The sequence below is a fragment of the Epinephelus lanceolatus genome, chromosome 9, assembly GCF_041903045.1.
Source record: "Epinephelus lanceolatus isolate andai-2023 chromosome 9, ASM4190304v1, whole genome shotgun sequence".
NCBI lineage: Eukaryota > Metazoa > Chordata > Actinopteri > Perciformes > Serranidae > Epinephelus > Epinephelus lanceolatus.
Genome location: NC_135742.1, coordinates 21,266,338 through 21,294,159, shown reverse-complemented (window position 1 = coordinate 21,294,159; position 27,822 = coordinate 21,266,338). Strand labels below are relative to the sequence as shown.

Genomic DNA, 27,822 nt, shown 5'->3' with positions numbered 1-27,822 from the left:
AACCAGTCGTTTTCTGGCCTGAAGGGAGACACAGGACTTGTTTCTGAAATAAAACCCAAACTTCAGCCTCAGATATTTGTAACAAGTGACAACCTGTAACCTCTCTTCCTGAGCAGTGATAACATCAGGAGTGTTCACAGGCTTCTTCCTAGCATTTGAGAAGTGTATAACCTTTCATTTGAGGAGTTCTGCACACTGGAGTCCCTAAACTGTCTTGGAGTTGCCTAAATTGGGTATGAGTGGAAAACTGAGACACTTGTAGATTTAATGAGCTCAGCTGTATTCATGTGTGGTGTCTCCATAGTACACTGCGATCATCTGCTGCTGGTTTGATGGTTCCCAGCAACAGCCAGAGGAAGATCAGGGATACAGCCTTTGTCAATTACGCCCCTAACCTATGGAACACACTACCTATAGATATCAGGGAAGCTAGTTTGCTAAATATCTTTAAAAGAAAGCTAAAAACGAATCTTAACTTTAGCCTTTAAGTAGCTCTGATTTTCCTGATAAAGGTTTGAAACTCTTTCTTTTTATGCTTCACACTGCTGCAACTCTTTTAAAATCATAGTTGATTTTATGATTTATATTTTTACAGCTCTATGATTTTACTGTAAAGCACATTGTGCTGCATTTCATGTGTTGAAGGTGCCATATAAATTAAGTTAATTATTATTATTATTATTATTATTATTATTATTATTATCATTATAGTAGCCATTTCATTGCAGTGACACCATTTAAAATTGCCTGTGTTGGTACTGGAGCTAAGGGTGATGATGGTGCTGGAGTGGGTGTGGGTGAGGGGCCCAGTGTGGAATAATTTTGCTCCCCCCGTATTTAATTCCTTATGTCTAGCCTGGCTATACATGTTAACAACCCCAAAGGAGAGCAAATAGCTATCTTAGGGATGCAAAATGAGTGCCAGAATCTATCCAGTATAAGGCTGCAGGTTAAACCCTAATAAAGTATGTGTAAAGAGGATCGATTGAGGATGGATTTATTGGTGATATTGTCCATCCATCCACCTGCTGAAGGATGCTGAGCAGTGTGAGGATGGGAGGAAGGAGGAGGAGGAGGAAGAGGAGGAGGTGGGACGTCACGCTGTGCACGCTCGCGGCCTGCCGCTGCAACGCGGAAGCGAGTCTCCACGTCACTGAGGTGTAACACTGGCGTCAGTGCAACACAAGGTGCTACCTCCGTACGGTTTGTTACCATTGTACACTTCCACAGACCCTCGTGTCGGTTATAATAACTCAAAGCGGATATTTATATTCAGCTGTTCCTGCTCTGAGCGGCACCGACAGAGACACCGGAGTCTTCTTCACTGAAGGTAATGTAACGTTAACGGACGGTGCGTGTGTGTTTGTCCGCTGCCTGCTAGCAGCAGCCCGGCTGAAACACGGGACGGTGCCTGCTACAGTGTTTCCTGGGAACACCGGTGACCTTTACAGCTTGGAGAAAGCGATGTAGACGTTTTATTGACACCGTGTCGCAGGGACTATTAGCGGCAGAGCTTACAGCAGCGGCTGGGTGTCAGTGAAGTTACCCAGCTAGCTAGGCTGGATTTAAGGTCGGCAGGCTTCAGAGCCTTGTTGACGTTTCGCTCTGACAGTTGTAGGTGTCCCGCTGGATGCTGCTGCTGCTTACATGCAATTATATCGCTGCATACTATGCCATTCACACTGTGTAACATGCTAACTGGATGTAGCTGTTTCGTGGACTGAATTATAAAGCAGGAGGGGCCTGTTGATCAGTTTTAGGAACTGTTGGTGATACAGTAAGCACACAGTAACAACATGCTAAGGCCCTGTCAGTGATGGTTGCTGCTTCAGACAAACATGACCCCTAATCACTGACCATGACAACATGTCACTGTATCAGCAGTCAGTGTAACATTTAAAGCAAAACCTTAAACCAGGGGTGTCAAACTCATTCCACTTCAGGGGCCACATACAGCCCAGTTTGATCTCAAGTGGGCCGGACCAGTGAAGTGCTTTTTTAACCAGCTTGTCCAAATGCTTGTTGTTTTTGTCTGTCAAACTGCTTCCCTAACACACTGCAGTGTATAAGAGTGCACTGGCCACCACTGTGTGATAGAACATCATCAGCATCTCCACACACACATTAAAGGACCTCAGAGTCCGCAGGAAGAACTGCCCCCTCAGTATTAGAGGACCAGTCCAGCTTATCATCCAAGAGGACCCCCAGATAGTTGAAGCTGTGCACCACCTCAATGTCCCCCCTCTGTATGGAGACTGGTTGATGGGGTGACCTCGTCCTTCTGAGATCCACCACCATCTCCTTGGTTTTGGCTGTGTTCAGGTGGAGACAGCACTTACTGCACCAGCCCCTGAAGGCATCCTTGAGGTTCCTGTACAAGCCACAATAGCTGTATCGTCAGAGTATTTTTTGTGGCAGGACTCTTAGTTGTACTTAAAGTCCACTGTGTAGATTGTGAACAGGAACGGTGCTAAAACAGTTCCCTGTGGAGCACCAGTGCTGCTCCTGACCACCCCAGAGACACAACTTTCACTTCCATTGCGTGTGCATGTTCTTTCATAGTTTTCCATTAAAATGGAAGCTACTGCAGAAGCAGGTTTAGTCATCCCCTGCCTTACAAACCATTTACAATCTGAAGTTTTGTCAGAGCCTCAGCAGCAGGGTTCCACTAACATTGTTTTAATACAGAAGTCTGATACAGATTGTTTCATACTGAAGCTGCTGGTTGACAATATTTTGCACAGTGTTCAATATCTTCAAATATGACCACAGAAAGTATTCATTGTTCCTTCAGAGAGCTGTATTTTACATGAAGTATCTGCTCACTGTTTAAATTGCTCCTGAAACCTCTCATGCTTCACATGAGCATCAACATTAGGTGTGCAAATTCATCCAGAGATTGGACCCTTTGGTGGGCTGGGTCTGGCCCCCAGGCTGCATGTTTGACATCCTTGGTTGTGTCATCTAGTGGGCCGGATAGGACCCTTTGACGGGCTCATGGGCTGTATGTTTGACACCCCTGCCTTAAACTGCCACACATAAAGAGCAGTGTTTTTGTTACTCTAAATGCCTTCAGTGGCTCTGGAGCGAGCTTTGTAAACTCTGAGTAAATAACCCTGAAGATTTCTAACCAAAGCCCCAACTCTGACTCATTTTTAGCCACATGCCTCCTGCAAATATTTGCCCCATTTCCTATTTACTTCAGCTGAAGCCTGCATGTGCATGGTCAGCCAGTACAAACACTGATGCACTGTGTTTGCAAATGGAGAACACATTATTCTAGCATGTGCCCTGATATTGTTTAGTGCAGTGGTTCCCATCTGGTGGGTTGTGGGTCGTAAGTGATTCGCAAACGTGTCACGTTTGTAAAAAAACACACTTTATGTTCAACTACAGTGAATTTCCAGCACAGAGCTTTTATTTTGAAGTGCTGTGTCCTGGTGTAGAGTGAGTGATTAATGGACAGCTGCTTAACAGAGACAGCAAACTAGCTTGACGACATGGCCAAACACAAGTTTGGCTTTGAATATATTTAACTGGGTGGACCTTGAACTAATGACTAAAGAGAAGTGTGGACCCCATGGCTGGACCAGTTGGGAACCACTGGTTGAGTGCACTGGTTTCCAGTCTGGGGGGTTGAGACCCCCAACTATGGATCGCCTAAGCTTCATGGGTTTGGGTCGCGAGGCCTTCTGATTTTATGGGGTGTAAGGAAATATATGTGCAGTAGGTCTGTATCCCAGCATTTCTTTCATTTCTGTGACGCAAACGAAATGAAATTGCATTTTTAAAGTTTACATTATTGTTCAGCTAACAACTCTAACAACTAACTCTCACAAAAACTCTCAGTATAAGGGCACAGTCAAGAGCTGAACACAAGCTATATTGACAGAGCCTTCACACTCTGCTAAAGAGCCTAGTCCTGAGTTAATAGTAGTAAGTAGTTAACCAGAAAGGTTATAGAACAATGGCCAAGCATCGGGGAGAGGAACACACTGAATTCATCCATTGTTAAAATATTCACAGGAAATTATCTGTTCAAAATTCATCCAAATTGCTTGTTTAACACAAACTTCCTGCAGTTTTTGCATTCACAAATTACGTAAGTTCATTAATGTCAGTTTAATCTACTAAGAAAGGTAGTTTACAGATCTAAAACAGACTTAGTGTTCATATAGCCCCAAATATCATGATTATCTGTAGATTAATTTATCTTTTAACCACTCTTCTAGCATAGTTTGAATGACACAGTTGTATTCCATGTTACTAGCTGTAACTGATTCATCCGTTGTTTTTTATTAATCACTTTCCTTCCTGTGTCTGCACGTGTTTTCCAGTTTGCAGTGTTACTCACCTTGCCTGTGTTCTTTTGTTATCTGCAGCACGTTTCCTAAATGTGACACGTGTCTTTAAAGTCTTTGCCTGTGATTTGCTCGTGTTTTGTCTATTTGCATGTGTTTTCACTAGTCACAGTGTGTTTCCCAGCCAGCATTGCTCTCATTGCTAATGCAAACGGTATCCAAATGTCAAATCGATGTTCATATGGCATGTGTAGCCTGAACTTGGTCCCAAACAAGATGGTTGTCATATACATTATACTGTTCAGAGTAGCAGTGTTTCTGTTGGGCTTAAGGTGAGAGGTCACATTTGTCATTTGAGTCGTCTCTTGCTCAAGGCAACTTGTTGTTTTGACCACATATCCTGGCTCGCACAGACACGGTTAGCAGTTTTGTTATGGTATATCTTACAAAGTAACATAGATTAAGTGGTAATACTTTTGTTATCATGTGGAAATCTGCCTGTTGCACTATGGTGAATTGTCATGTGGTGGTAATCATGTCCACATTACTGTTGTTTCCCTCAAAATATGCTTGTAAACATTGGGATTATATATTGGGATATTGTGTTTTGAAGATGTCACCCACTGCTATCATTAAAGCCAGCCAACTCTGTGAAAACACACACCCACTAAAAGCAATTCCCTCCAGGCTAATACGAATTCATAACCTTGCTTTGGGGGAGCCATATTTGTTTAAAGTAATCTCAAGATGCCATATTGGTCACCAGGAAACTGTGAAAGCTTGTATGAAGCATATTCAGTCAGTACTTTACAGTGTTACAGTGTTGCCTAATATGTAGGCTCCATTACACGTCACAGAGGGTTATGGTTTGCATGTAGTGTGCAGTTATTGTTGTGAAAAAGATCCCATTGAGAACCTGTTCAATAGGAAACACCCAGTTATTCACACCCCACACACACCTTTCATTCTTTCAAACTGACTGATAATCATGTGTCAGTGTGAAAGTGCACTGCGATGGGAATTTGGACCCGTGCATTAGCTTTCTGATTAGTGTATGTTCAGGCTGTAGAGTGTGGTGATAAGACAATGCAAACTACATGGCAGCGCGGGAATAAAAGACTTCGAGCTAAGCTGGTTTATCTGGCACATGCTGTGATCATTAGGAGCATGGCAGGGAGGCTACCCTCAACTCCTAGAGCTATTCATCTCAAAACAATGCATTGCCAACATATTTTGTGTATTGAATGTTAAAATTGCGTCACGACAGTCTGTGTTTGAAATGGAAAGATGCATTCACAGTCAAGTATGGTGCAGCACCATGACTCTATTGTTTAGGTAAAATCCTGCAAAGCATTGAACCAAACATAAACTTAGTTGACCTCATACTAGCAGTCAGAAGCTATCTGTGGAAAACAAACTGTGAGAGCTGTGGCAGTGAATTTGTTGTGTCTTGATAGCTCTTAACAAAAGCTTGTAATACTAATAACTACTTTTTAAAAGTTAATATTAGGCCAAATTCTGCTCTGATGCAACCGCAGAGCCTTTAAACTATTTGAAATTGAGTAGCATTGTGCTGTTTACCCGTCAATGTCAGCAGCACTCCTTTGGTGAGTGTTTTATCATTTTGGTTCAGTTGCTTTTAAGCGACACTACTGAAGGATTCAGAAACTAAAGCACTTGAGAAAGCTGCAGGTATCTGTGATGCTTAGACAGGTATTAGTCTAGTCCACCCTGAGTGTGCTTGATTTATTTCAGTCAATTTCTGAGTCCACATGCAAATGGAAGTCAAACACGCAGTAAATCAAATTGTGTTTGCTCTGCGCTTTGTTATTCAACAAAGCAGCACTATCACTAACTACAGTTCACCTCATATCACTTTCTCTTCCCTCTGCTTTAAACTGTAGCACTATCACTAACTACAGTTTAAAGCAGAGGGAAGAGAAAGTGATATGAGGTGAAGTTTGGCTTCTCTAACACAGGCAGTTCCTCAGAGGAAGCAGGCACCTGGGTCAGTGCGGTAGGACTTCTCTAACTGCTGTTTTTTTTTTTTGTAATCAAATGTTTATTAGGATTTGAAGGACATCAATACATTCACCAGCACACCAAAAGGCCTTTGAGAGCCTCCACTGTTCGAGCCCAGCACATTGTCACTTCCTCCTTTGCCCCATGGACGCGTGCTGTGGACAGTTCCAGAAGCACAACATCTATGAAATTAAGCAGCCACTGTCGTCGAGTTAGTATATGGGGAGGTTTCCACCTTGTTGCAACCATCTTTTTAGCTGCAGTCAGGCCAGCCCGAAACACGCGCTTTGGGGATTTTGGAAGTTTCAGTTGAGAGAGATCATTTAAAATAAAAACAGATGGGGACAGGGGGATAGGAATGGACATTAACGAGGACGGTTCTCCCTGCACCATTTTCCAAAAATTAGCAACACCTGGGCATTCCCAAATCATGTGGAAAAAGGTACCTACCGTGCCTGTAACACATAGTGTACAGTTCGGATTATCTTTAAGTTTCATACTGTAAAGTTTATGAGGAGTCATATATGTTCGGGGATGTTTGTGTAAACTTTAGCATGAGCAGAATTCAAATGTAGCGTGTTATGCTGGTGAGAAGTGTTTCAATGACAGAGACATAACTGCATCAGGTTACAGTACCAAATTAGGGAAGGCACCTAGGTGTTAGGAGTCGGGGAAAGAAATCAATACAGCATGATATTGCGATATTTTTGTGTGGCATTATCGTTTTGTCACGCAGTGCCAAGTATTGATTTTTTTTATGATATAAATTATTAATATGACCAATACAAATTAAACATTAGGTTGCCTACTAGAATAATGTAATCAATTGCTTTCTCAGTCCATGAGACACATTTTGCTGCAACAAAAAATGTCTAAAGTGAGATGAACAGACTGAAAAGCTTATTCAATTAGATAAAACAGATGTTGAGAAAGTTTTCCTTTGGGGACATAATTTACAGTTGAAAAAAGGGTAATAAATGGTATATTTTATCACAATTCTCATAGCATATCGCAACATATTTAAAATTGCAATAATGTTGTATCGTGATAACACTGTATCGCGCCCCCTCTGTTGAGTCCAACCCCTACTAGGTATCGGCCAATATTCACCTTGTTGACTGCAATCAGCCTATAGGTAAATAAGATGACATTCACCGATGGCAGTGGTCGATATTTTTCTGTTATGTCACATTAATTTTATAGACATTAGAAAGCAGCACTTGAAACTAAAGGCATTTCGATGCGCTTTGGACAATAGAACGTGTGTTGGACGAACAGAGTTCTTTGTGGAATAGAGTCGAGACAAAAGGATTAGGGATGCACCGATATGGATTTTTTCAACCAGTACCGATAACCGATAATTACCTGCTTCTCTTGGCCGATAACCGATAATTTCACATTTCTGTATTTTAAAAATAAGGGTATAACCTGTAGTTTATGTACATCTGATGGTAAGAAAGGCTAACGTAGTGAGAAAATATGGGGATCAGACCCTTGGTGCAATATTATAGCAGATAAATATCGGCGCTATTTATCTGCTGTAATTTTAGTTATTGGAATAATGCATAATAATTAAAATGTCCTATTATTGGGCCCGATATATATCATGCATCCCTAGAAAGGACGCAGTAAACTCGCTATTAATGTATCAAGGGACTAATAATTGGGGATGCACCGAATATTTGGTAACCGAATATATTCGGCCGAATATTGCAAAAAAACACACATTCGGTATTCGGTAGAATAAGTTAAAAGCAAGGCCGAATAATAGCGGCGTGTTTTGATAATGCAATGAAACAGCGTGCCGTGACGCGCGGAGTAAAATGTCGTCAGTGTGGCGATCCGTCCCTCACTGCACTCGCATTTGCGACTAAAAATAGTTTTGAGTGAGCAAAATAGGCTTAAATCATTCAGCACGCTGTGCGAGCAGCCTACAGATTTCAACCAGCAGCAGAAACGAAAGGCGATTGTGGGTTGAACGGGGGTCACAGACACAGACAGTAATATATTCCTGTCAAATACGGTGGCCATCAGCTTATCGGCGACGGACAAGTCGGCTCCAATAATATCCTCTTCTTGGTGTGTGGACTGCCCAGAAGTACCTGAACAGCCGAGCCAGCTGAACACAGGTATGTGACGTGTCAGAGGAGAAACGAGCTGTTCACGGCCCACAAACCTCACTGCACTTTAGGGACTGTTCTTTACTTATGAAGAGGAGGAGGGTGGCTGGTTGATCCCCCCTATTTTCATCACTCATTGATGCTGTTTTTGAAGTATGAATAAGTCAATAAGTAATTTATTCCATTGAAATATCATTGATGTATTATAGAAAAGTGATTTATCTTTTTATAAATGACAAAAGGCACATCTGCCTCATTTTCGTTGTGGTATCACTACTCAGAACCATATTTTCATTGGTATCGTACAGTGGGATCCAATTTTGGTACCGTGACAACACTAATCTGGAGGGGGTTCATCTGCAAAAACTAATGAAAAACTAAACAACGATATTCGGTATTCGGTACTCGGTATTCGGTATTCGGCCAAGCGTTTAATATTATTCAGCTTCGGCTTTGGCCACAAATGTTCATTTCGGTGCATCCCTACTAATAATACTACATAGTGAACAACAAGTCAGTGACAAAATTGGCAAAAAGGGGGGCTAGTTAAAGTTGGCTGTCTTGTGAAATGTAGTTTTTGGTGAAAACTTGAATAAGAGCAAATGTTTGAAGGAGACATTTGTTGATGTTTTAACAACAATATAAAATTGAAGAGGGGATTATGATATATTAGTAAAAAGGCTTTTGAAGCAGTTATTTGCAATTTTTTTTACATGTGAAAGAAGGTTGTTTTACAGGTTGGTTCATAAATGTATGATTGAATTTATGCTAATTCATTTAATTTCATTTGTGCTGCTCATGTCCATATGCATCAATCATAGTCACAATCAAAAAAATTCTAATACACCTTCCATGACTGAAAAGCAGCAGGGAGCATCTTATTTTACCTGCCCCTCCCTCAAAACACAAATAATTGTAAGAAATAGATGGTCTGTTACATACAGTTAATAACCAATACCTACAGTTACATCAGAAAGATAAATGAACAAGAATCAGAAGCCATATACAATGTCGCTCAACGAGGGAACAGCTTCTGCACGACAGCTCCATATAGTCCAATAGCTCATTTTTTAAACATTTCAGTAAACTGAAAAATATTAACACAACCCTTTAAATCATCCTGTAAAGAATTCCACAGTTTAACACCCACCACCGAAATACACTGTTTAAATATAGTCCATGCAAACTGGTGCTTAAAGTCAATTTTCTTCTATGCTCGTCGTCCTCTGAAATAAGACCAAACAGCTTTTGTAAATATTCTGGTAACACTCAAAGATGGTGTAGTGAATAAGCCATCACTTCAGAGAGTTTTCTTATTACCCCTGACTGTTAAGAGGTGTTCTCAATCTGTCTTAATCTCTGTCTAATTAGTTGGAGGATGTGTACCTCGTCGTAATGAGCCGGGTCAGAGTGCCATGACCTGGTCAAATGGCTGTGTGGTGGTGATAAGCAACTAAGCGCTACCGAACTGCCGTCTCATTTGAAAAAAGGAAGTCTCAAATGTGTTTCAAAGCGTTGGATAAGGCTGCGAACCTGCAGTGAGTTTTGACCTGCAGAGGCAGCTTGAAGTGAGAACAGACAGAGAGAATATTTACTACATTTGTTATGTGTGTGTGTGTCATTTTATTGTTTACCGTGTCATTACTGTAAGAGTTATTAGGCCTCCTCTGTCTTTGAGAATTATTAACCTTTGTATATGTTGCACTGAGGTAGCTTGGTCTGAAAATAGGGAACTGCATCACTGTGTATTTACAACTTGATCAAATTTACTTTCAAGGAGGTGACACACTCATAAGCCACTTCAGTAAAGGGTGTTAATGTAAGCTTATTACACACAGATTGAAAACAAAATGCTTCAGTAGCTCACACAGACGCAGCTTCTCCAACGCTGCAAGGATTACACAGTCTCTGTTTGGCTGATTAACTGTAGGAAACAATGAAAATGTGAGTATTTACTGAACTTAATGTCTCCCTTTAATCTGTTACTCAACGATTGGAACTTCAGTCAGCTCTTACAAGCAGTGAGACAACAACCGTGCTTTCAGTGAGAGGCTTGCTAATTTGTATAATGTGTAAGGAGTTTTGGAGGTGAAGATTATATGAGGAAAGTGTTGTAGCTTTACACTCTCAGGCTTTACTCTCAAAGACAGTCGGAGCAGCTGAGACTGTATTAATATTCCTAATGTATCTGAACCATAGACCATGAAATAAAGGCTTGTCTAACTTTGCTCAGTTTAGTTTTCTATTCTGTCCTGGATCTTCGTCTGAGATGATAATCTTAAAAGGTGCACTATGCAGGATTGGTGGTTACTGTTTGTAAACATGCTCGCCAGGAAAGTGAAAGTAAAAGCCAACCCCGGATCCACTCCTGTTTGGCATCCTGCCTCGCTATATTTGTGGGGGGTTTTGGCGGTGTCTCTTGGATGCCTGCTGCTTACGGTCTGGCACCTGGCTGCTATGTTTTTATAAAGCCCTGACCTCACCTGAGCGCTGTGCATGGGGGTACACCATGAACGTCCCAAACAGAGTAAAAAGAGGAAAATGAGAAAATACAGCGAGAGTCAACAGTTCCAGAGAGTCAACAGAGAGTCTTTGCTGAAAAATACCTTGGAATATCCTGCATCTTTAAAAAGGGCCCTCACTTTTCTTTTTGTCTTCATTTGCATGCTGTGCTTTCAAACAAGTCTGTAACCAATTTCAGCAATATGTACACGCCTGCTGAGGAGCACAAAGCAGTGGGAATGTATTTGAATCAGCATTTTTTAATGTATGAGTAGTGAGCACATCTGCAATCACTTAAATAATGTAGTACTGTATGGTCTGTCTTTGATTTACCCCTGTCTCTGTCTTTCTTGCTCTCCCTCCGGGTCAGTCCTGTCTCTTCGTAATTTAGCTGTCAGCTAACTGTTAATTGCAATATGCGGCATGTTAAAGAGACGTCGGCGCTCCGGGTCTCATACTTGTGGTAATCACACGCATGTACAGACTGAACTAGTAGAACATATCTCATATAGAATAAGATAGGGACATAAGCTCTGTGTGCCTGAGAAAACTTTTACTCGTGGTTCAGACCATGTTGTTTTACTTTATCATAAACATAATGAAATAACTGTCTCTTTTTTAGTGTAAGATGTCAGATGGAAGGGATGTGTAGGGTTAAAAATTCTGGTTGACTGAATGACAAATTCAGCTTCTCTTTCTGTGACCTTTCACATCCTTTATTCTTGTCTAGTACCGATGTACAAAAAGCAGAACTGCACCTCTGATAGGAGTCTTTAGTATGCTAGGTATTGTCAGAGTTTCTAACCACATAATACCTATGGAAAAAAATTGTAAATTAGTTTATGTTCTGCTTTTGAAATGATTTCACCTCACGAACTTCACCGAAAGATCGTCTGGCAGCAACAGGGTTTTGTTTACACATGAATTACTAATGCCTGAGTATCAGAAATCTCTCATTTGCTACAGAAGCATCTGCAGCAGCAACTTGTTTTGACTCATTCAGCGTGGGAAATATGATCCATTAATGTGAGATTTCTCACCTCAAACAGGCTGTACACTGGAGCTACTCTAATTTATTTATTTAAATGTATAAAATGATTATTCGCTAACCTTGTAAGCACTTGTTTAGAAGGTTGGTGAATATGAGCAGTCGCTTTATTTAAGATATCCTACCTGCCACATTAGAGAACATATTGCATATTAGAAGTTGTGAATGTCACAATTACAGATGTCTCATCATTTCCCAACAACAGATTTTAAAGGTCTAATCTTGTTCGGCTAGATTTTTGTCTTGGTACATATTGAAATTCAGTATGCTGATGCATGTTATATCTGTTTAATGTTTTTGTTTTTCTGTTCCCTCAGATCGATCCACTGCCTCAGCTTCTAGATGGGTGAATCCGGCTCACGCCGCTCCACCCTCGTGTCCCGCCTGCCAATCTTCCGCCGCAGCAGCAGTAAGAGGCAGGACTCTCTCCCGTCCTCTCCCTCTTCAGGCGGACAGGGCAATGGCGTCCACACCTCTTCACCCTCTAGCACCAACTCCAGTTCTGGCAGCACTGGGAAACGCCGGAGCCTCTTCCGCACTCCGTCCCTCAGTTTCTCAGCTAAACGGAATAGTGATCCACGTGTTCAGCCTATCAACCTTAACCTCACACCCCCGCTGACCCAGAGCACTGACGCGAACGGAAATAACCAGCAGACGATAACGACGTCATCGTCGACAGGCTTCAGTGAAGGCGGTGGACGCCCCAAGTCACGCCACTCGTTCGGGTTTGGCAGCCACAAGCAAAAGAAAATCACACGCTCTCAGACTGAGGATTTTGAAAAGGCGTCTTCTTCCTCCTCCACAGCCAATCGTAATGTATTTATAAACTGTATCAGTGGCTCAGGGGCCAATGAGGGCGACGACTCCGGGTTCCTCGATGACTACAGTGGTGGCAGCAATAACAACAAACGGTCGTCACGGAAGAAGCAGCTGCTGCCCAAATCTTTCTCAGCTCACCACCGCTTTTCCCGCACCTCTGATCACCACAGACCTCCAGAAGTGAATCTGGAGCCTCCGAGCTCTACCACCATCACTCCTGGCGCAGGAGGGCTCACCCCGGGGTCATGGCCAGGCGAGCTGCTTGGTGCCGGCGGTGAGAGCTCACTCCAGTCCCCTATGATATCAGAGGACCGAACCACTGCCATCACTCCTTCAGAGTTCATCCCCATCACGGAGGATTCTGTATCTGAGGTGGATGCTCTGCCAGCTCCCAGCCCTGGATCTGGTTTAACCCCAGGACCTGTCTCTGTGCCTGGGCTGGCTGTTGACACTGCTCCACCTGAACCTCCACCTGCTCCAGAGAACTTCAGCGTGGCTGTCTCTACCTCCCAGGTATGTGCTCATTTTACACTCTTTTCTCTGTCTTTCTAAATCAACTGTGGTGCTTGGGAATCCAATATGTTAATCAGTGTTTTTCATGTTAAAAAGTTCCCTGTAATCATGATAAAAAAGCAACTTGACGAGTAGTTTGACGATAATGCTAAATTATCTGAACAATAAATCCTGCTTGCAAACATACAAACAGGAATGTATTTGTAAAATGATTGCACTATTAGTGTCTGAGGAATAGACAGCACAACCACAGGTGCCCTTGGACGTCAAGAACAAAAACTATAAAGGAGGAATATTTATGACCACTGTGGGGAATCTGTGAAATGCGGCATAAAAATTGAGCACCGGGCATGAAAAGTCTGTTTATTGAAAGAGCTAAGGCATGAGAAAGAATACCCACGCATGTCTGAGAACTGCCCTCCACATTTCACACCTTTGTGCTTACAACTTTTCCTCCTTCAAAGAATTTATTCTAGTTTATTTCCTGGTGGAGAGGGGAACTCCAGACAAGAAACCATTTACCCAGTGTAACAGCTGCAAAGACAAAGTCCTGAGTCTGCACGTAGGCCATTCAGTAGTAAATACAGTGTGACTGTGCTATCAAAACATGCACACTTTGATGCCTAAGGACACACATATTCACCCACTTAATGCCTACTAAAATGGGTTCTCCTCTCTGTAAACTTGTTGCCTCGTTGAAGTTCAATTCTACACTCAATGAAATGTTCTCTTCTCAGGTTTTCTTCACTCCGGCCCAGTCCAGCGCTGAGAAACCTCTACTCCCCGACACCAGCACAGCAAACAACACAGACTATGAGACTGCCATTTCCCTCTCAGAGCCTGAGACAGCCGTACCCTGCCTACCTCTGCGGGAACAATCACTGGAAGAGAGGAAGGAGAGGGAGGAGGAGAGAAAGGAAGCGAGGGCCGAGGTGTCACCAGAGGAGAGGAAGAAGGTGGCGGAGGAGAGGAAGACAGGATACCACACAGAGACCACAAGTGAGAGCGAGGCATGTGTGGTACGCAGCGAGGGCTGCCACTCTAACCCCGAACAGTCAGAAAGGAGGGCGAGAAACACGCGCTCTATTCAAGAAAGAGGAAGCTTCTGCGGCTGCCACGAACCGAGGTCCTCTCATCTGAGGAAACCACACGCAGGTATGAAACTCATGCAAACACTGGTAGGTAAATCACAGATTTACATGCGCAGCCACACACACACACACAGATATCATATACAAGTGCACAATGGGTGTTAAAAGCCCAGGTTGATCCCATATGATAACTGAGGGTTCTTTCACACCTAACCACTTAAACAGACTCTGGTCCCTTCACTTGGTTATTGTGGTTTAGTTTGACTGGTGTGAAAGCTGTCAGTTGAACCCTGTTGCGGACTAAACAGCTGCTTTCAAGCGGACTCTGGTGCGGTATGTTTTTTGTTGTGAGAGCAAATGAACCAACCTCAGGGTTTTATGATGGCAGATATGTGATTTTAGCATGATTTCAAAAGCTAAACCACCACAAATAAATCCATCTGCTTATCATGAAATCGGCCTTTGATCTCATTATTGATCTGTCTAAGGCCATGACCTATTTATGCAAATCTTTTGGTAACCATCAGCGTGGGTATTTTTCCTCTTTGAAAAACTGTTAAAACTGCTGTGATTGTATCCGACTCTGTGTAATTCAGTCCATTAAGTGTGTAACAGCGATCTGTATAAGACACCTACTTTTTGTCCAGGTTCTACCTGTAAGTCATTATTCATAAAATGCGGTCATTTTAACAACAAGAAAATTACCATATTTAATAGTGTCATAATACTAATAATGCTTATAATCAGTTACCTAAATACACACATCAGAAGCATTAAGGTGCTGCATAAACCTCTGTCAGTCACAGCAGGATTTAATTTCCCCAAGTGAGTCCTGATGATACACGAAGAATATAGCCAAAACGGTCCAATCAAGGAGTTTCTTGTCAGCCTGTATAACTTAGTCATCTTGGTTTGGCAATATGGAACAGCAACTGTACCAGAACTAAAATGCAGCAGTGTATGGTTTTTTTCCTTTGGTCTGGACCAAATGAACTGAACTACAGGTGTGAAAGCGCCCCAGGACACAAACTTTGCTTCCATACTTGTGTGACATTCTTTTGTGATGAGGACTGCATGGAATTCTTGAAGAGGTATGTTATCTCAAAGGCAGCAGCAGTAATGACTTTTTGCTATGCACTGATGATGTCTGCGGGCATATACACTCACCAGCCACTTTATTAGGTACACCTGTTCAACTGCTCCTTAACACATGGCAGCAGCTCAGTGCATTTAGGCATGTAGACATGGTCTAGACGACCTGCTGAAGTTCAAACCGAGCATCAGAATGGGGAAGAAAGGTGATTTAATTGACTTTGAATGTGGCATGGTTGTTGGTGCCAGGCGGGCTGGTCTGAGTATTTCACAAACTGCTGATCTACTGGGATTTTCACACACAACCATCTCTAGGGTTTACAGATGATGGTCCCAAAAAGAGAAAATATCCAGTGAGCAGCAGTTCTCTGGGTGAAAATGCTTTGTCGATGCCAGAGGTCAGAGGAGAATGGCCAGACTGGTTCAAGATGATAGAAAGGCAACAGTGACTTAATTAACCACTCGTTGGAACCAAGGTCTGCAGAAGACCATCTCTGAACCAACAACACCCTAAATCTTGAAGCTACAGCAGCAGAAGACCACACCAGGTGCCATTTTTGTCAGCTGAGAACAAGGAACTAAGGCTACAATTCACACAGGCTCACCAAAACTGGACAATAGAAGATTGGAAAAACGTTGCCTGGTCTGATGAGTCTCTATTACTGCTGCGACATTCAGATGTTAGGGTCAGAATTTGGTGTAAACAACATGAAAGCATGGATCCATCCTGCCTTGTATCAACGGTTCAGGCTGGTGCTGGTGGTGTAATGGTGTGGGGGATATTTTCTTGGCACACTTTGGTCCCCTTAGTACCAACTGAGCATGGTTTAAACACCACAGCCTACCTGAGTATTGTTGCTGACCGTGTCCATCCCTTTATGACCACAGTGTACCCATCTTCTGATGGCTACTTCCAGCAGGATAACGCACCATGTCACAAAGCTCAAATCATCTCAAACTGGTTTCTTGAACATGACAATGAGTTCACTGTACTCCAGTGGCCTCCACAGTCACCAGATCTCAGTCCAATAGAGCACCTTTGGGATGTGGTGGAACGGGAGATTCACATCATGGATGTACAGCTGACAAATCTGCAGCAACTGTGTGATGCTATCATGTCAGTATGGACCAAAATCTCTGATCAAAATCTCTCTCTCTGATGGTAAACATTTATTATGTGGTTACAGAGATTTGGCGCTCCTGCTCCTTTGGTGGTTTTATTACCTCCTTATGCATGACTGAACACGTGAACGAGTGTGAACAACATAGCCAATAAAAATCTTTAGGAGTTAATTAGCCTCTCAAAGTGATTTCCCCAAGAAACCGGTAAGTGGAGGTGAGGCAAACCGGGTTACTCATAATCGTAAGCGCTCTCATACTCACGTCTTACTGAGGTTGTTTCCACTTGATGATTGAAAGCTACCAGATGAGTAGTATTGACAACATAATGTTTTCCCCAACTTCCAAATTCTTCGGTAAATCAAAGTTCTGACAAAAAATGAGGATGTTTCCAAACATTACGAGACATTGCACAGCTTGAAAACTGAACTGATTCAAAACTCTTGTAGCTGTCACTCCGAGCAGTAACTCAGACAGTGGATCTGAAAACATGCCCTCAGTCTAATAAATCATTGGCAGTTGTGGGTTGACGGTTGTGAAACAGTTGTGCGTCATACTGACAATTTACTCTTTAACCAAAGATGATTTGTTACTATCCTCCTCGCTTCTTCCTCAGCTGCTGTAACATATTGCAGAGGAGGCTTCTCAAGCCGTCCCTGGTAACAAAAACATGAATAATTTCTCTCTAAATGTGAAGCTCATTTCTATGTTTCCCAACACTTGTTTACTTCATGTCAGACTTTGATCAGACACTGGAAAAACATGATTTTCTGCCTGAGTTTATTACCCTTTCAGGAATAGAGATAGATCATTTCAACTCATAAGGAGTGTTGGCAAATTTAGGGTTTCACGAGGGCTAACTAACCGTGTAATTAGGAATCAGAGTTTAGTTGGTGCAACTGATAATTGCCTTTTGCCGATACTGAAATGCCACTTTATTAATGCTCTGCTTGTAGTTGAAGCTGTTACGGCGTTAATAAGAGATGTGGAAACTAATGAATATCATCAAGATTTAATCATGATCAAAATGTCTTAGTCAGAGTAGTCAACAAAATAATTAGGACTACAATTTCATTTAGAAATGTGGATGTTTGTACACAATCCAGCACAAATACTGCTGTAGGAAGTGTGTGAGTTATAGTTGATAGTTTGACACTCTGTCATCTCTGTTACGTAAGAAACTCTGGACGAGCTGACTGATGTAACTGTACAATGTGTGCAGTTGTGCATTTTAAAGTTGGTGTGATTGTTGGATCATTCGCCAGCAGTGTGTGCTTAGTGTGGTATCAATGGCCTATTGTACAATACTCCAGTTGGTCCAGAACCCTCTCCATAGATCATACCACTCCTGTTCTCCAGCAGCTTCACTGGTTTCCTGTTAAATGTCACATGGATTTCAAGAGTCTGCTTCTCACCTTTGAGGCCCTTCATATTCAAGCCCCTTCCTACCTGTCTGAACTCCTTCATATCTACACACCTTCACGTACACTTAGATCCTCTTCTGCAGTCCAATCCACATCACCATCTGCCCACTTGACCACTATGGCTTCTATGGAGCCCTCAACTGTTCTGCCGCCCGCCTCTGGAACTGTCTCCCCCACGACATTCGCAATATTGACCCCCTTTCCACCTTCAAATCTTGTCTCTTGTAAGGTGTCCTTGAGTGCTTTGAAAGACGCCTATAAATGAAATGCATTGTTATTATTATTGTTATTATGCATACATACACATACTACAATTCATGCTCGCAGGATAATAGCTGAATATTGATTACGCTTGGTGAATGTTTAGCTTTCAGGCAGTGGGAACTACAAACAGACTACAGTGATAACAGTGAGCTTGTCTGTTTTACCCCCCAAAAAATACATAATTTGACTATCAAACAAACAGTGTCATAGGTAGGGTCGGGCACCGAGAACCATTTCCAAATTAGAACTGGTTCCAAAATTCAGATTTCAAAGGAATCATTAAGAAATTTAAGTTTCCATTCTGCTTATTGGCTCCTAAACAGCTACACATTCTTTCTGGACCGGACAACGCTACACAAAGCAATACATTGTGTTTTTGTTTTGTCTCTGTACCGTGGAAAGATCAATAAAAGATGTGCACCATTGACTGCAGGTTTTCTTCTCTGCTCCCATTGCCAACATCTGTTTGCTGTCAGCGCAGCTATCATCTCTATCTCGCTCAAGCACACAATCGCCACACGCGCACACACACACACACACACACACACACACAGTACTCACTGAGCTATACTCTTTATAACACTAGTCATCATTCTCAGACCAATTGTATATTTTCCTCCCAAGTTGCAGTGAATGTTCTATTATGTTTCAGTTCGTTTGTTTATATTGACCACAGTTTCATCTGTGAAGCAAACAAGCCCGCCTGTGTCTTTCTGCGCACATTCCTGTGAGTTGGGACAGACACGGGCAGAGCAGAGTGAAGTTTTGGACAGTAGAGCCAGCGTAGTAACTTCACTCATGGTCCTCATGCATTTATATAAAAGAAAAATATTGTCCGTGGCTCAGTAGGTAGAGTGGTCGTCCACCAATCAGAAGGTTGGTGTTGGTGGTTCGATCCCTGGCCCCTGTAGGCTACATGTCAAAGTGTCCTTGGGCAAGATACTTAACCCCAAGTTGCCCCTGATGGCTGTTATTTAAATAACTTTTTCTTCTGTGAAATAATGTTGTGACCTGTTTTGAACCCACCCCTCAAAGAATCAGGATCAAGAATCGTCAAAATCCAAATGATCCAGCTCTCACCACAGGCCTCTATTGTGTGGGCCTCCGTGTCTGATTTTCCTGTCTTGTTGAAATTGTCTGATAGTCAAGTAAAATGGTTAGAGACGTAAGGAGACATGGTAATCATGGGTCTTCATCAGTGTTTTGTTGCTCAGTACGAAGCCAAAAAACTGCAAATATAATTTTTTGTCAGAGAGTGATTTCACAAGAACAAAAACAAGACATGCAGACACACAGGAGAAACTTTGTGTGTATGTGGTTTTGTGCATGTGTCAGTGTATGTGTGGCAGAGAGAGAAAGAGGAAGAGATAGTAGTCGGCGTTGAGTGTTGTTTTTTAAAAAATGTTGTGTAACCTCTCGCTCAATGGGATGACGTGGCGATATTTGTTTTGAAAATTGAGCAATTATAGCAATCTTCTGTTTGTCTGAGTGAAGAGTTTTGACCCTGGAACCTCACATTCATTCGCTAGTTTTATTGTTACACAGCAAGCTCGGCGTAAGTACTCAGACCAAACTTTATTATTATAAAACCAACATAAACACCACTTGACCAGAAGCAATATGGCTGAAGAGCTCAATAAAGGGAAGATTTAACCTAATAGAAAATGCTGAATAAGTAAGAGGTACTTTGTCATTAAGTTTTATGAGAATAACCTTATTTCCAACAGGAAATGGGGCTTCCTGCTACCAATTGGAAATATAATAAAGAAGATGATTATGTCTCTGCTTGTGGAATGACTGTTACAGTGGCTTCACCTTAATTCTTTTGTCTGTCTGACTTTCTGCCTCTCATTACTTCTCTCTGTCCTTCAGCCTCTCTGTGCAGCAGTGTCAGCCCCTATCATGAGGTGATGCGGATGGAAAGGCGTCTTCGCTCCTCATCGGAGGGGGCTGGTGGGCCTCGTATCCATGGAAACCACAGAGATGCCCCGGGCATGGAGGGATGTGGTCTGCTGAAACACAGAAACAACTCTTCCTCATCCAAAATGGGAAGTCTGGTAGGTCCTGAGCTGTGTGTGTGGGATATTATCAGTGAGTGTAAAGCCCCCAGATTATATCATGAAGACTCTTGTGAGTGCGTTTGAAGTTTATCATGTAACTATAGTTTACTGACTTTAAGCTCTATTATCATTATATCGCACTTAAGCACGACACTGTTTCATACATACACCACTAGTGTAGTGGAGTATGTATGAAACAGTGTCGTGTGTGTAACCATTTACATTCTAATTAAATGTTTAGATAACCAGACCTCAGACACACACATACACACATGCAATTAGTGTGACTAAATAGCATAGTGTGTGCCACTTCCTCTTCTGTACATCCCCGCAGGAAGGCACAGGAAGTTTATTTATTCAGAAGCTTTTTTAACACAGAGGCAAAGAACTGTGCTACAACATTTCAAAACATAACGAAGAGGAAAATACAATCAATCAATGAGGGTAGAAAAACGAGTCATAAAAAGACAAAACATGACTTAATAGGAATATACTGCTGTGCATTTGCAGGGCAGTAATAAATTGTCTCAAATTTAATAAAGGAAATAAAAGTACAAGACAGAGGAAACAAGAGAGAAGAAAATAATTGTGCTGTCTACATCAACCAATGGTTTCTTAGTCCTGATGATGCCCTTTAAAAGTTACCTGGAGTTTGGTACCGGTAGTCAACAGTTCCTTTTTTCGGTAATTTACTCTCTCTGTACTAACAAAACATGTCATGTTACAAATATTGCAGCGAGCATTGTCTGTAAGTGTAACCACACTTGCGACAGCTTTTGGCTTGCCATTACCCTGAGTCACTCTGGCTTGAACAAGCTGCTCTCTCTTTTTACTGTTTCTACCAAACAGTGCGGTACGGTATGGTTCAGTTTGGTGCGCTTTTTTTCCGTTTCCACAGTAAATAGTTGTGGATGGTACCAATGGAATCATTCTGCACTGTCCTCATTTTTGGTTCCCCCTCTGTTGGGGTACCTAGCACACAGATCTGGTACTAAAAGGTGGAGCTGTGAACACTGCATACTGTCGATTGGTCAAAAGCAGACGGTCACTCTGCTCAGAGCTGAGTTGTGGCTAGTTTTGAGGCTCTTCATACCATGGAGAGTTTTATTAGTGAACTGTAACTATAAAATTGAAAAATGTTTTGCTGCCTCTCACAGCAGTTGTAGTCTGAGAAAAATAATTTATTTCACTGAGCCGACCGCTGGCAACTTTTAAGGTGGAACGTTAACTTGTAATGTTACTCAATGCATGAATTGATAACATGAAACAGTCAACACACCTTAGATTTCACTTAAACCACTTTGACCATTACTTCAGTTTTTATATGACATGCACTTTTAGTAATGAGTGGATCTTCACGCATTTATATTTAAAGTAATTTCGACCGAGTTATGTGACCAGTATATATTCTAATCCTCACTCTGACAAAAAAAGGAGCATTGCGGAGCGTTGTTCCTTTGGGTTGTGGCAATATTTAAACCCCTGAGCTTGCCTGAGAAGGACTAAATGCACAAGCCTGCTATTTTTAAATATCACGTGGAGAGAGACTCTCACTCCAGACTATTTTATTTTGTTCTGAAAATGTCGGCGTGCAGCCTCGCTCTGTGGATGATTAACAAGGTGCAGACTTCCATCTGTGTCACTGGTAATGAGGAAATACAGTGAGTGCTGGACGGAGCAGTGAGTGACAACAACCCCACCCACACTTTAAAACACTAGGGTCTAGGTGCCAGGTCTGAAGGGTTACTTTTGGTTCCAAAGGTACCATATTGAAAGTGTTTGGTGGAAACAGGGCTTAAGTTTCTTCTCTCACCCAGATGTGTTCTCATGTACCGCAATTTGGCGAGATTGATACACAACCCTACATGACACTGGACAGTGTCTGCTGTGGGTGTGGTGTGGAGCTGAATAGTGACGAAAACAACGCGCTGCATATTGCATTTTATACAGTAACTCTAGATGTGGGAACTGTGTAAAATAACACAAATATTTGATATGTCCGTAAACCTAAATCCGACTTCACCACTATTTGCCCTTAGCAATATATTTGGGTTGCTGTGTACTCTCACTTACAACCCTGCATATCCAGGAATTGGTAAACTTGCCACTGGATTATCAAATTGCCAGTGCATCATTACAGGAAGAGCCCCGGGGATGAAAAGAGGAAATGTAATTGGCCACAATTGTAACCAGCTGCTAACACACTCCTTTGTAATATACCGTGTGATAGGAGATCCTCTCTAATCTCAGCCAGTGCCCGTGCCTCTGGTCATACAAATACCAAAAGTGTTCCAGCACATGCTGGGCAAAACCAGACATAGTGCACAGCTTTGATACACAGACGCTGTGCTTTGTGTTTTCACTCACTTTGAATTAAAAACTACAAAACAAACGCATATTTGCTGAAAGGGGTTCTTTGGAATAATTTTTGCTAGTTTACCTTTAGAGTGAGGACAAAAGATGGTATGCTGGTGGTATTTGAGGATCCTGGTAATCTCAGAAATCTCTGTGACTTCTCTTTAATTTCTTTTGTGATGTACATGTTATTTACTGGAATGGAAATGGAGCCAAGTAAGAAATCTCACACTCTAAGTGATGATCTGAAGTGTTGTACTGACTTTGCCATGACAAACTGGCACCTCAGGCCTAAATGTGTCACTCAGTACAGATATTCAACAGCTTGAGTCAAGCATAAAAATCTGTAAATAAATAATATTGTATGTGTGTGCACATGAATTTGAAAAACACAATAAAAGTCTGGTTTCTTACATTTAAAGCTATTTAAGGCAAAGCCCTGACATTACGTTTGGTGCTAGTGTGAATGGATAAAGTACTTTGAAAAACTTCTTCAGTCATCTGTAGGATTTAGGCATTATATCCAGTTTGTTAGCTCTGGCTGTCTAACAAACATTGCACCCGTCTTTGTTGACGCATGCTGCAGCTATATCCACATTTCTTTCTGGGGACAGGCTATAGCTGCTATTGTGTATGGGTTGGTTTTCTTACAACAAACACGGTGAAGCCCTGTGGGAGGAAAGCTAGTTTAAGTCAATCCCATTTATTTTACCAGGGACTATCGGCTTTTACGAAGAGATTAAAAAGGGCAGGGATATACACAGCACGTTGCTACGCACTCTACAGACTGCATCGGCTTCTTGACACACACTTCACCAAACGTGGAGTAATCTCCTCCTTTTCTTTCCTCCTGCCTATGAAGGGCCCTTCAGGGGCCTAAGTTGTGCAGAAAGTGCAAGAGCCTTGGAGTGTATATTAAATTATGTACCACCACTTTTCCTCTTACTTTTAGCTTGATAGAAGTTTGTTGGCTGGCAGAGGGTACTTGTGAGGCTTATGAAAAAGTCTGGACCGAGACACCTGAGACGCCTTCTTCTAAGTAAATACATAACTAAAGCCGGCGAGGGTGTGAATAAAAGGAATAGAAAAAGGTCTGTTCATTGTTTAAGCATACACAATGTGGCTGACTGTGGTGTTTATGTGTGAAGGAGGCCTGTGGGACATTGCACCAGTTCAGGGCAAAACAGAGACAGAATAAAGCATACCATACTAAACAGTATGCTAGGTGGATGTGCTTTATTGTTGCTGTTTCATTACAGCCCAGACAGAATCTAATTATCATAAAACAAATAAAGATTTGATTTGCAGTGACAAATGACTAATTTGTTGAATTCAAATAAACTGTGAGGTGCCTCTGCAAAGCCAAGCAAGGCTGTGTTTGCTCGAGTTATTTGGTGATCTCATTCCAGTTGTTATTGTTATTTTGATATCCCTTTGGGATGCTGCGAAATATTTATTTTACCAGCATATACACTGCTGGTTGCCTCATAAGTCTCTCAATGACAGCTGTGATAAGATTTTGGCAGGCTGACAGTGATTACGTTCAATTTCAGTTGACAAAAAGAATAACTTACGAAATTCTCTCTCATGTCAGAGAGAAGCTGAACAACTTTGAACATGCTCTTTTGTTTGTAGTTTGATTGACATATACGGCAGAATAGTTCAACTGCAATCCACTCGTCTTTGACTGTTACTTATGCACATCAACAGTTGTTTGGCAGCTTGCTTGCTAGACAGTGTTGTAACGCAGGCTGTCTCTTGTTTTCATATCCTCCAGTCTGATTGCTTCCTTGTAAGGGCTAGATATCATAAGTGACACTTGTATTAATCATTGAGCAGATAAGGATCCACTTCCTCTCCCAGACAGAATTTCTAATAACCACCAGACGGTTGCATCTCGAAATGAAAAACAATGAGTATGTTTATATAATATGGGTGTTAAGTGCTCACTTTGCCCAAAGACATCATATAAAAGCAGTAACAATTATCATACACACATAAAATCAAATCAACATTTAAATCATTTTTCTCCCAGGCTACGTTTCTTAATCACAGCTGGTCATACACAGTAGAGCTCCAGAAGCAGTGGTTGATAAAGAAAATGGATTCATCTCATGACTAATGCAAAACCATTTATAGTTATTAGCACCAATGGTTCAACAACAGCACTAGTAGGACTATTATGTGATTAAATTATGAATCAGTACTTTTTAGAAATTAAAGTTGCAGTAGGTTACCCTTTAAGCAAATATGACAAAAAGTTATTTTTTACAACTGTCACAATATCCTGACGGCGGTACATGAGGCAGATAATCAAGCTCCTCTGCCTCCTCAGAGTGCTCAATCACGAGAACTACCAATAAGAGCAGAGGAGTCTCTAACGCAGCTGTCAGACTAGGCAGCATTGATCAAATTTGAACCAAGATTGTGTTACTGCATTGTGTATTTCTTGCCTCAAATGTTTTCAGAAACATATTTAAGTGTACTGTTTAGCTGTAACATAAGAACGTTTGCCCCAGCTGGTGAGGGGGGTTTCATTACGGCTTGACTGTTTCCAACATGGCAGCCAGGTCGCAAATTTTTCTCATTTTACAGCTAAACAGTACACTAAAATACGTTTCTGAAAACATTTGAGGTGAGAAATAGACAATGTAGTTACATGATTGTTATTTGATCAGCGCTGCCAATTTCAACAGCAGTTCACAAGCAGCGGCTGACATGATTGACAGCTGCTCTCTGTAAAAATGGCCTGTGATCGGCCAAAGTCTCTTGTCACGTATTAGATTTTCTAAACCCTGAAAGCAGAGCCAAGTGGAGGTGCAAGGGTCTAGAGTTCTTTCAGACCACCTAAAGTACAATACGCTCAAAGGTTATTTGGGGATTTTGCCCAGTGACGCCAAAATTTAACTGCTTATCCAAAGTAAATCGCGCAGTTATTGCAGTTAACAAAGCCTGTGTGCTGTATATTCCTATGAACAATGATAATGCTGCATTTATTTGCATAAAACTTGTGAACAGTTGTTTAAAGAACTACTTGTTGTAAGGTATGGACTTCATATTAACACTACTTCTGTTATGGGAATACCAGCATGTTCACATACACTTATGAGGAGCCTCTAATAATGCATCCCATAAGGTAATGCCCCTGTTAGAACTAGTTTCATTTCATATATTGTGGTCATTATATCAAGCTAACTTCTTGTTCATTTTCTAAACGTGTTAATTTTTGAATTATTGAACAGTGTGGAGGCTTATAAAGTGGTAAATGTACCTGGAAAGAATGGAGCTGATAGTCAATTAGGGGCTCATTAGCTATCAGAGAGGAACACGAGTCTGCAGGACTCCAGCCCTCGAGGATTGGAATTGACTACCTCTGCTGTAAAGACGAAATGTTTCTTTTAATTCACTGAAACTTCTTTTCATCCACAGCAAAGTGGCTAAAGAGCTTAAAGTCGATCCCTTTAATATCCTTTTGGTTATGATGGCGCAGTCAGGTATTCATTCAATTTAATTGTAAGCCAGTAATGTATAGTCATAACTTAATCCTGTAACTTTTCCCAGTGTTAACTCCTCAGTACTTTTAAATGTAAGGCTGTATTTAGTGAGATATACAGATGGCAGATAAATTAAAGGAAGAACCAGCATGGAGTGTCTCAGTATGGAGTCAGACCACCATGAGCCTTTAAAACAGCTTCAATGCTCCTTGCCAAGTCCTCTGCAAGATACTCCCTCATTTATATATACAACCTATAATCAACCAGGTAATCTAACAGAGTTCAAGAAAGACCTGAGCACAGCAGATAGAAAGAGAAACAAACACTGCCAGACATAACAATGGACATATAAAGCAGCATCAAAGACAGTGGCTCAATAGAGCTGAAGATGAAAGTTTATATCATATCATTTGGTCCTGTGGAGATGCTGCTAGTGAGCTTTTTCTTACACATTGTCAGAATCTTTCAAAGGTGTTAAACTGGGTTGAGATGTGGCTGTAAATCCTGTAGCATTTACTTTTAAAGTCACCAAACCATTCAGTGAGCCCTGCTTCACCAAAGCTACTGCATTTGATCCATTACTTTCTCCACTCGTTTAATTAGGTTTTTCCTTCAATTTGTCCTCAGTCTGTACTTCTAGTGTTCAAGATTCATCACTTAACTTTACCATGTACATCTGCATAGCATCTTCTGTGACCTGAAACAATACAGCCTTTCCAAGGTACACAACTAACAAACAACAAATAACAAATCAGGGTCTCTCCTAGTTAAGGTGCATTTAGGGTGAATTTCATCAGGCAAAAATACTTGTATGGTATGACAAAAAAAAGGCACAACAGGATATATGTTTTATTATTTAACCTTTATTTAACCAGGAAGTCCCATTGAGATTGAAAATCTCTTTAACAAGAAAGACCTGGCCGAGGTAGCAGCCAATCGAAACACATTTAAAATGCAACAAATACAACATATGATACAAAAATCCACAATAAAACAACAACTATTCAAACATAGTGACCTCTCAAGAAAAATAAGCACATGTCTTTGTCACCAACACCAGTGTTTCTAATTTTAGATAGGGTTGTAAGCATGAGTTAGGGAGCGAACAACAGTGCTCCACAAAGTTGTAAATTATTCCGTTTCTTATCAAACACTTTACTTAGATTAATTTTGTCACTGTCCTTGAACTCACTGCACCCAGACAGCGCCCACTCCTCTGCTGGTTGGGTTTTTCAGCTTTGCAGTTATAAAACAAAAGTAGGAATAAACATTATTTGCCGTACATTACTTACTGTGTGAAAGTGTGGGGAAATACACAAATCCAATTTTCATACGTCAAAACAAAACCATAAGAACTGTGAACAAAACCTCATACAGAGAACCAACAAACTCATTATTTATTAAACTACAGGCTCTAAAGTTTGAGGATTTGGTCAACTTTAAAACAGCTCAAATAATATACAGAGCAAAAAAACAACTATTACCAGAAAGTATCCAAAAGTATTTTCAAAAGAGAGAAAGAGTCAACACGCTCTGTGAGGTATTTTTATGTTCCAAAAACCATTGGTGAGGACCGTTGCCAAACTACATTGTATCTC

General features: G+C 41.4%; 1 protein-coding gene across 2 annotated transcripts in view; it reads left to right on the top strand.

Moving 5' to 3' along the window:
- Positions 1–746: 746 nt before the first annotated feature.
- Positions 747–27,822, top strand: part of ccser1 (coiled-coil serine-rich protein 1) — a 188,157-nt gene continuing 161,081 nt past the window's right edge. The window contains exons 1-4 of one of the 2 annotated variants that reach the window (XM_033619613.2): positions 747–1,330; positions 12,311–13,325; positions 14,063–14,480; positions 20,188–20,372. In XM_033619613.2, coding sequence (XP_033475504.1) covers positions 12,336–13,325; positions 14,063–14,480; positions 20,188–20,372 — 1,593 coding nt within the window. In that variant the 5' untranslated portion in view covers positions 747–1,330; positions 12,311–12,335. The remainder of the gene's footprint in view (positions 1,331–12,310; positions 13,326–14,062; positions 14,481–20,187; positions 20,373–27,822) is intronic. The other variant, XM_033619612.2, reaches the window with a different exon arrangement.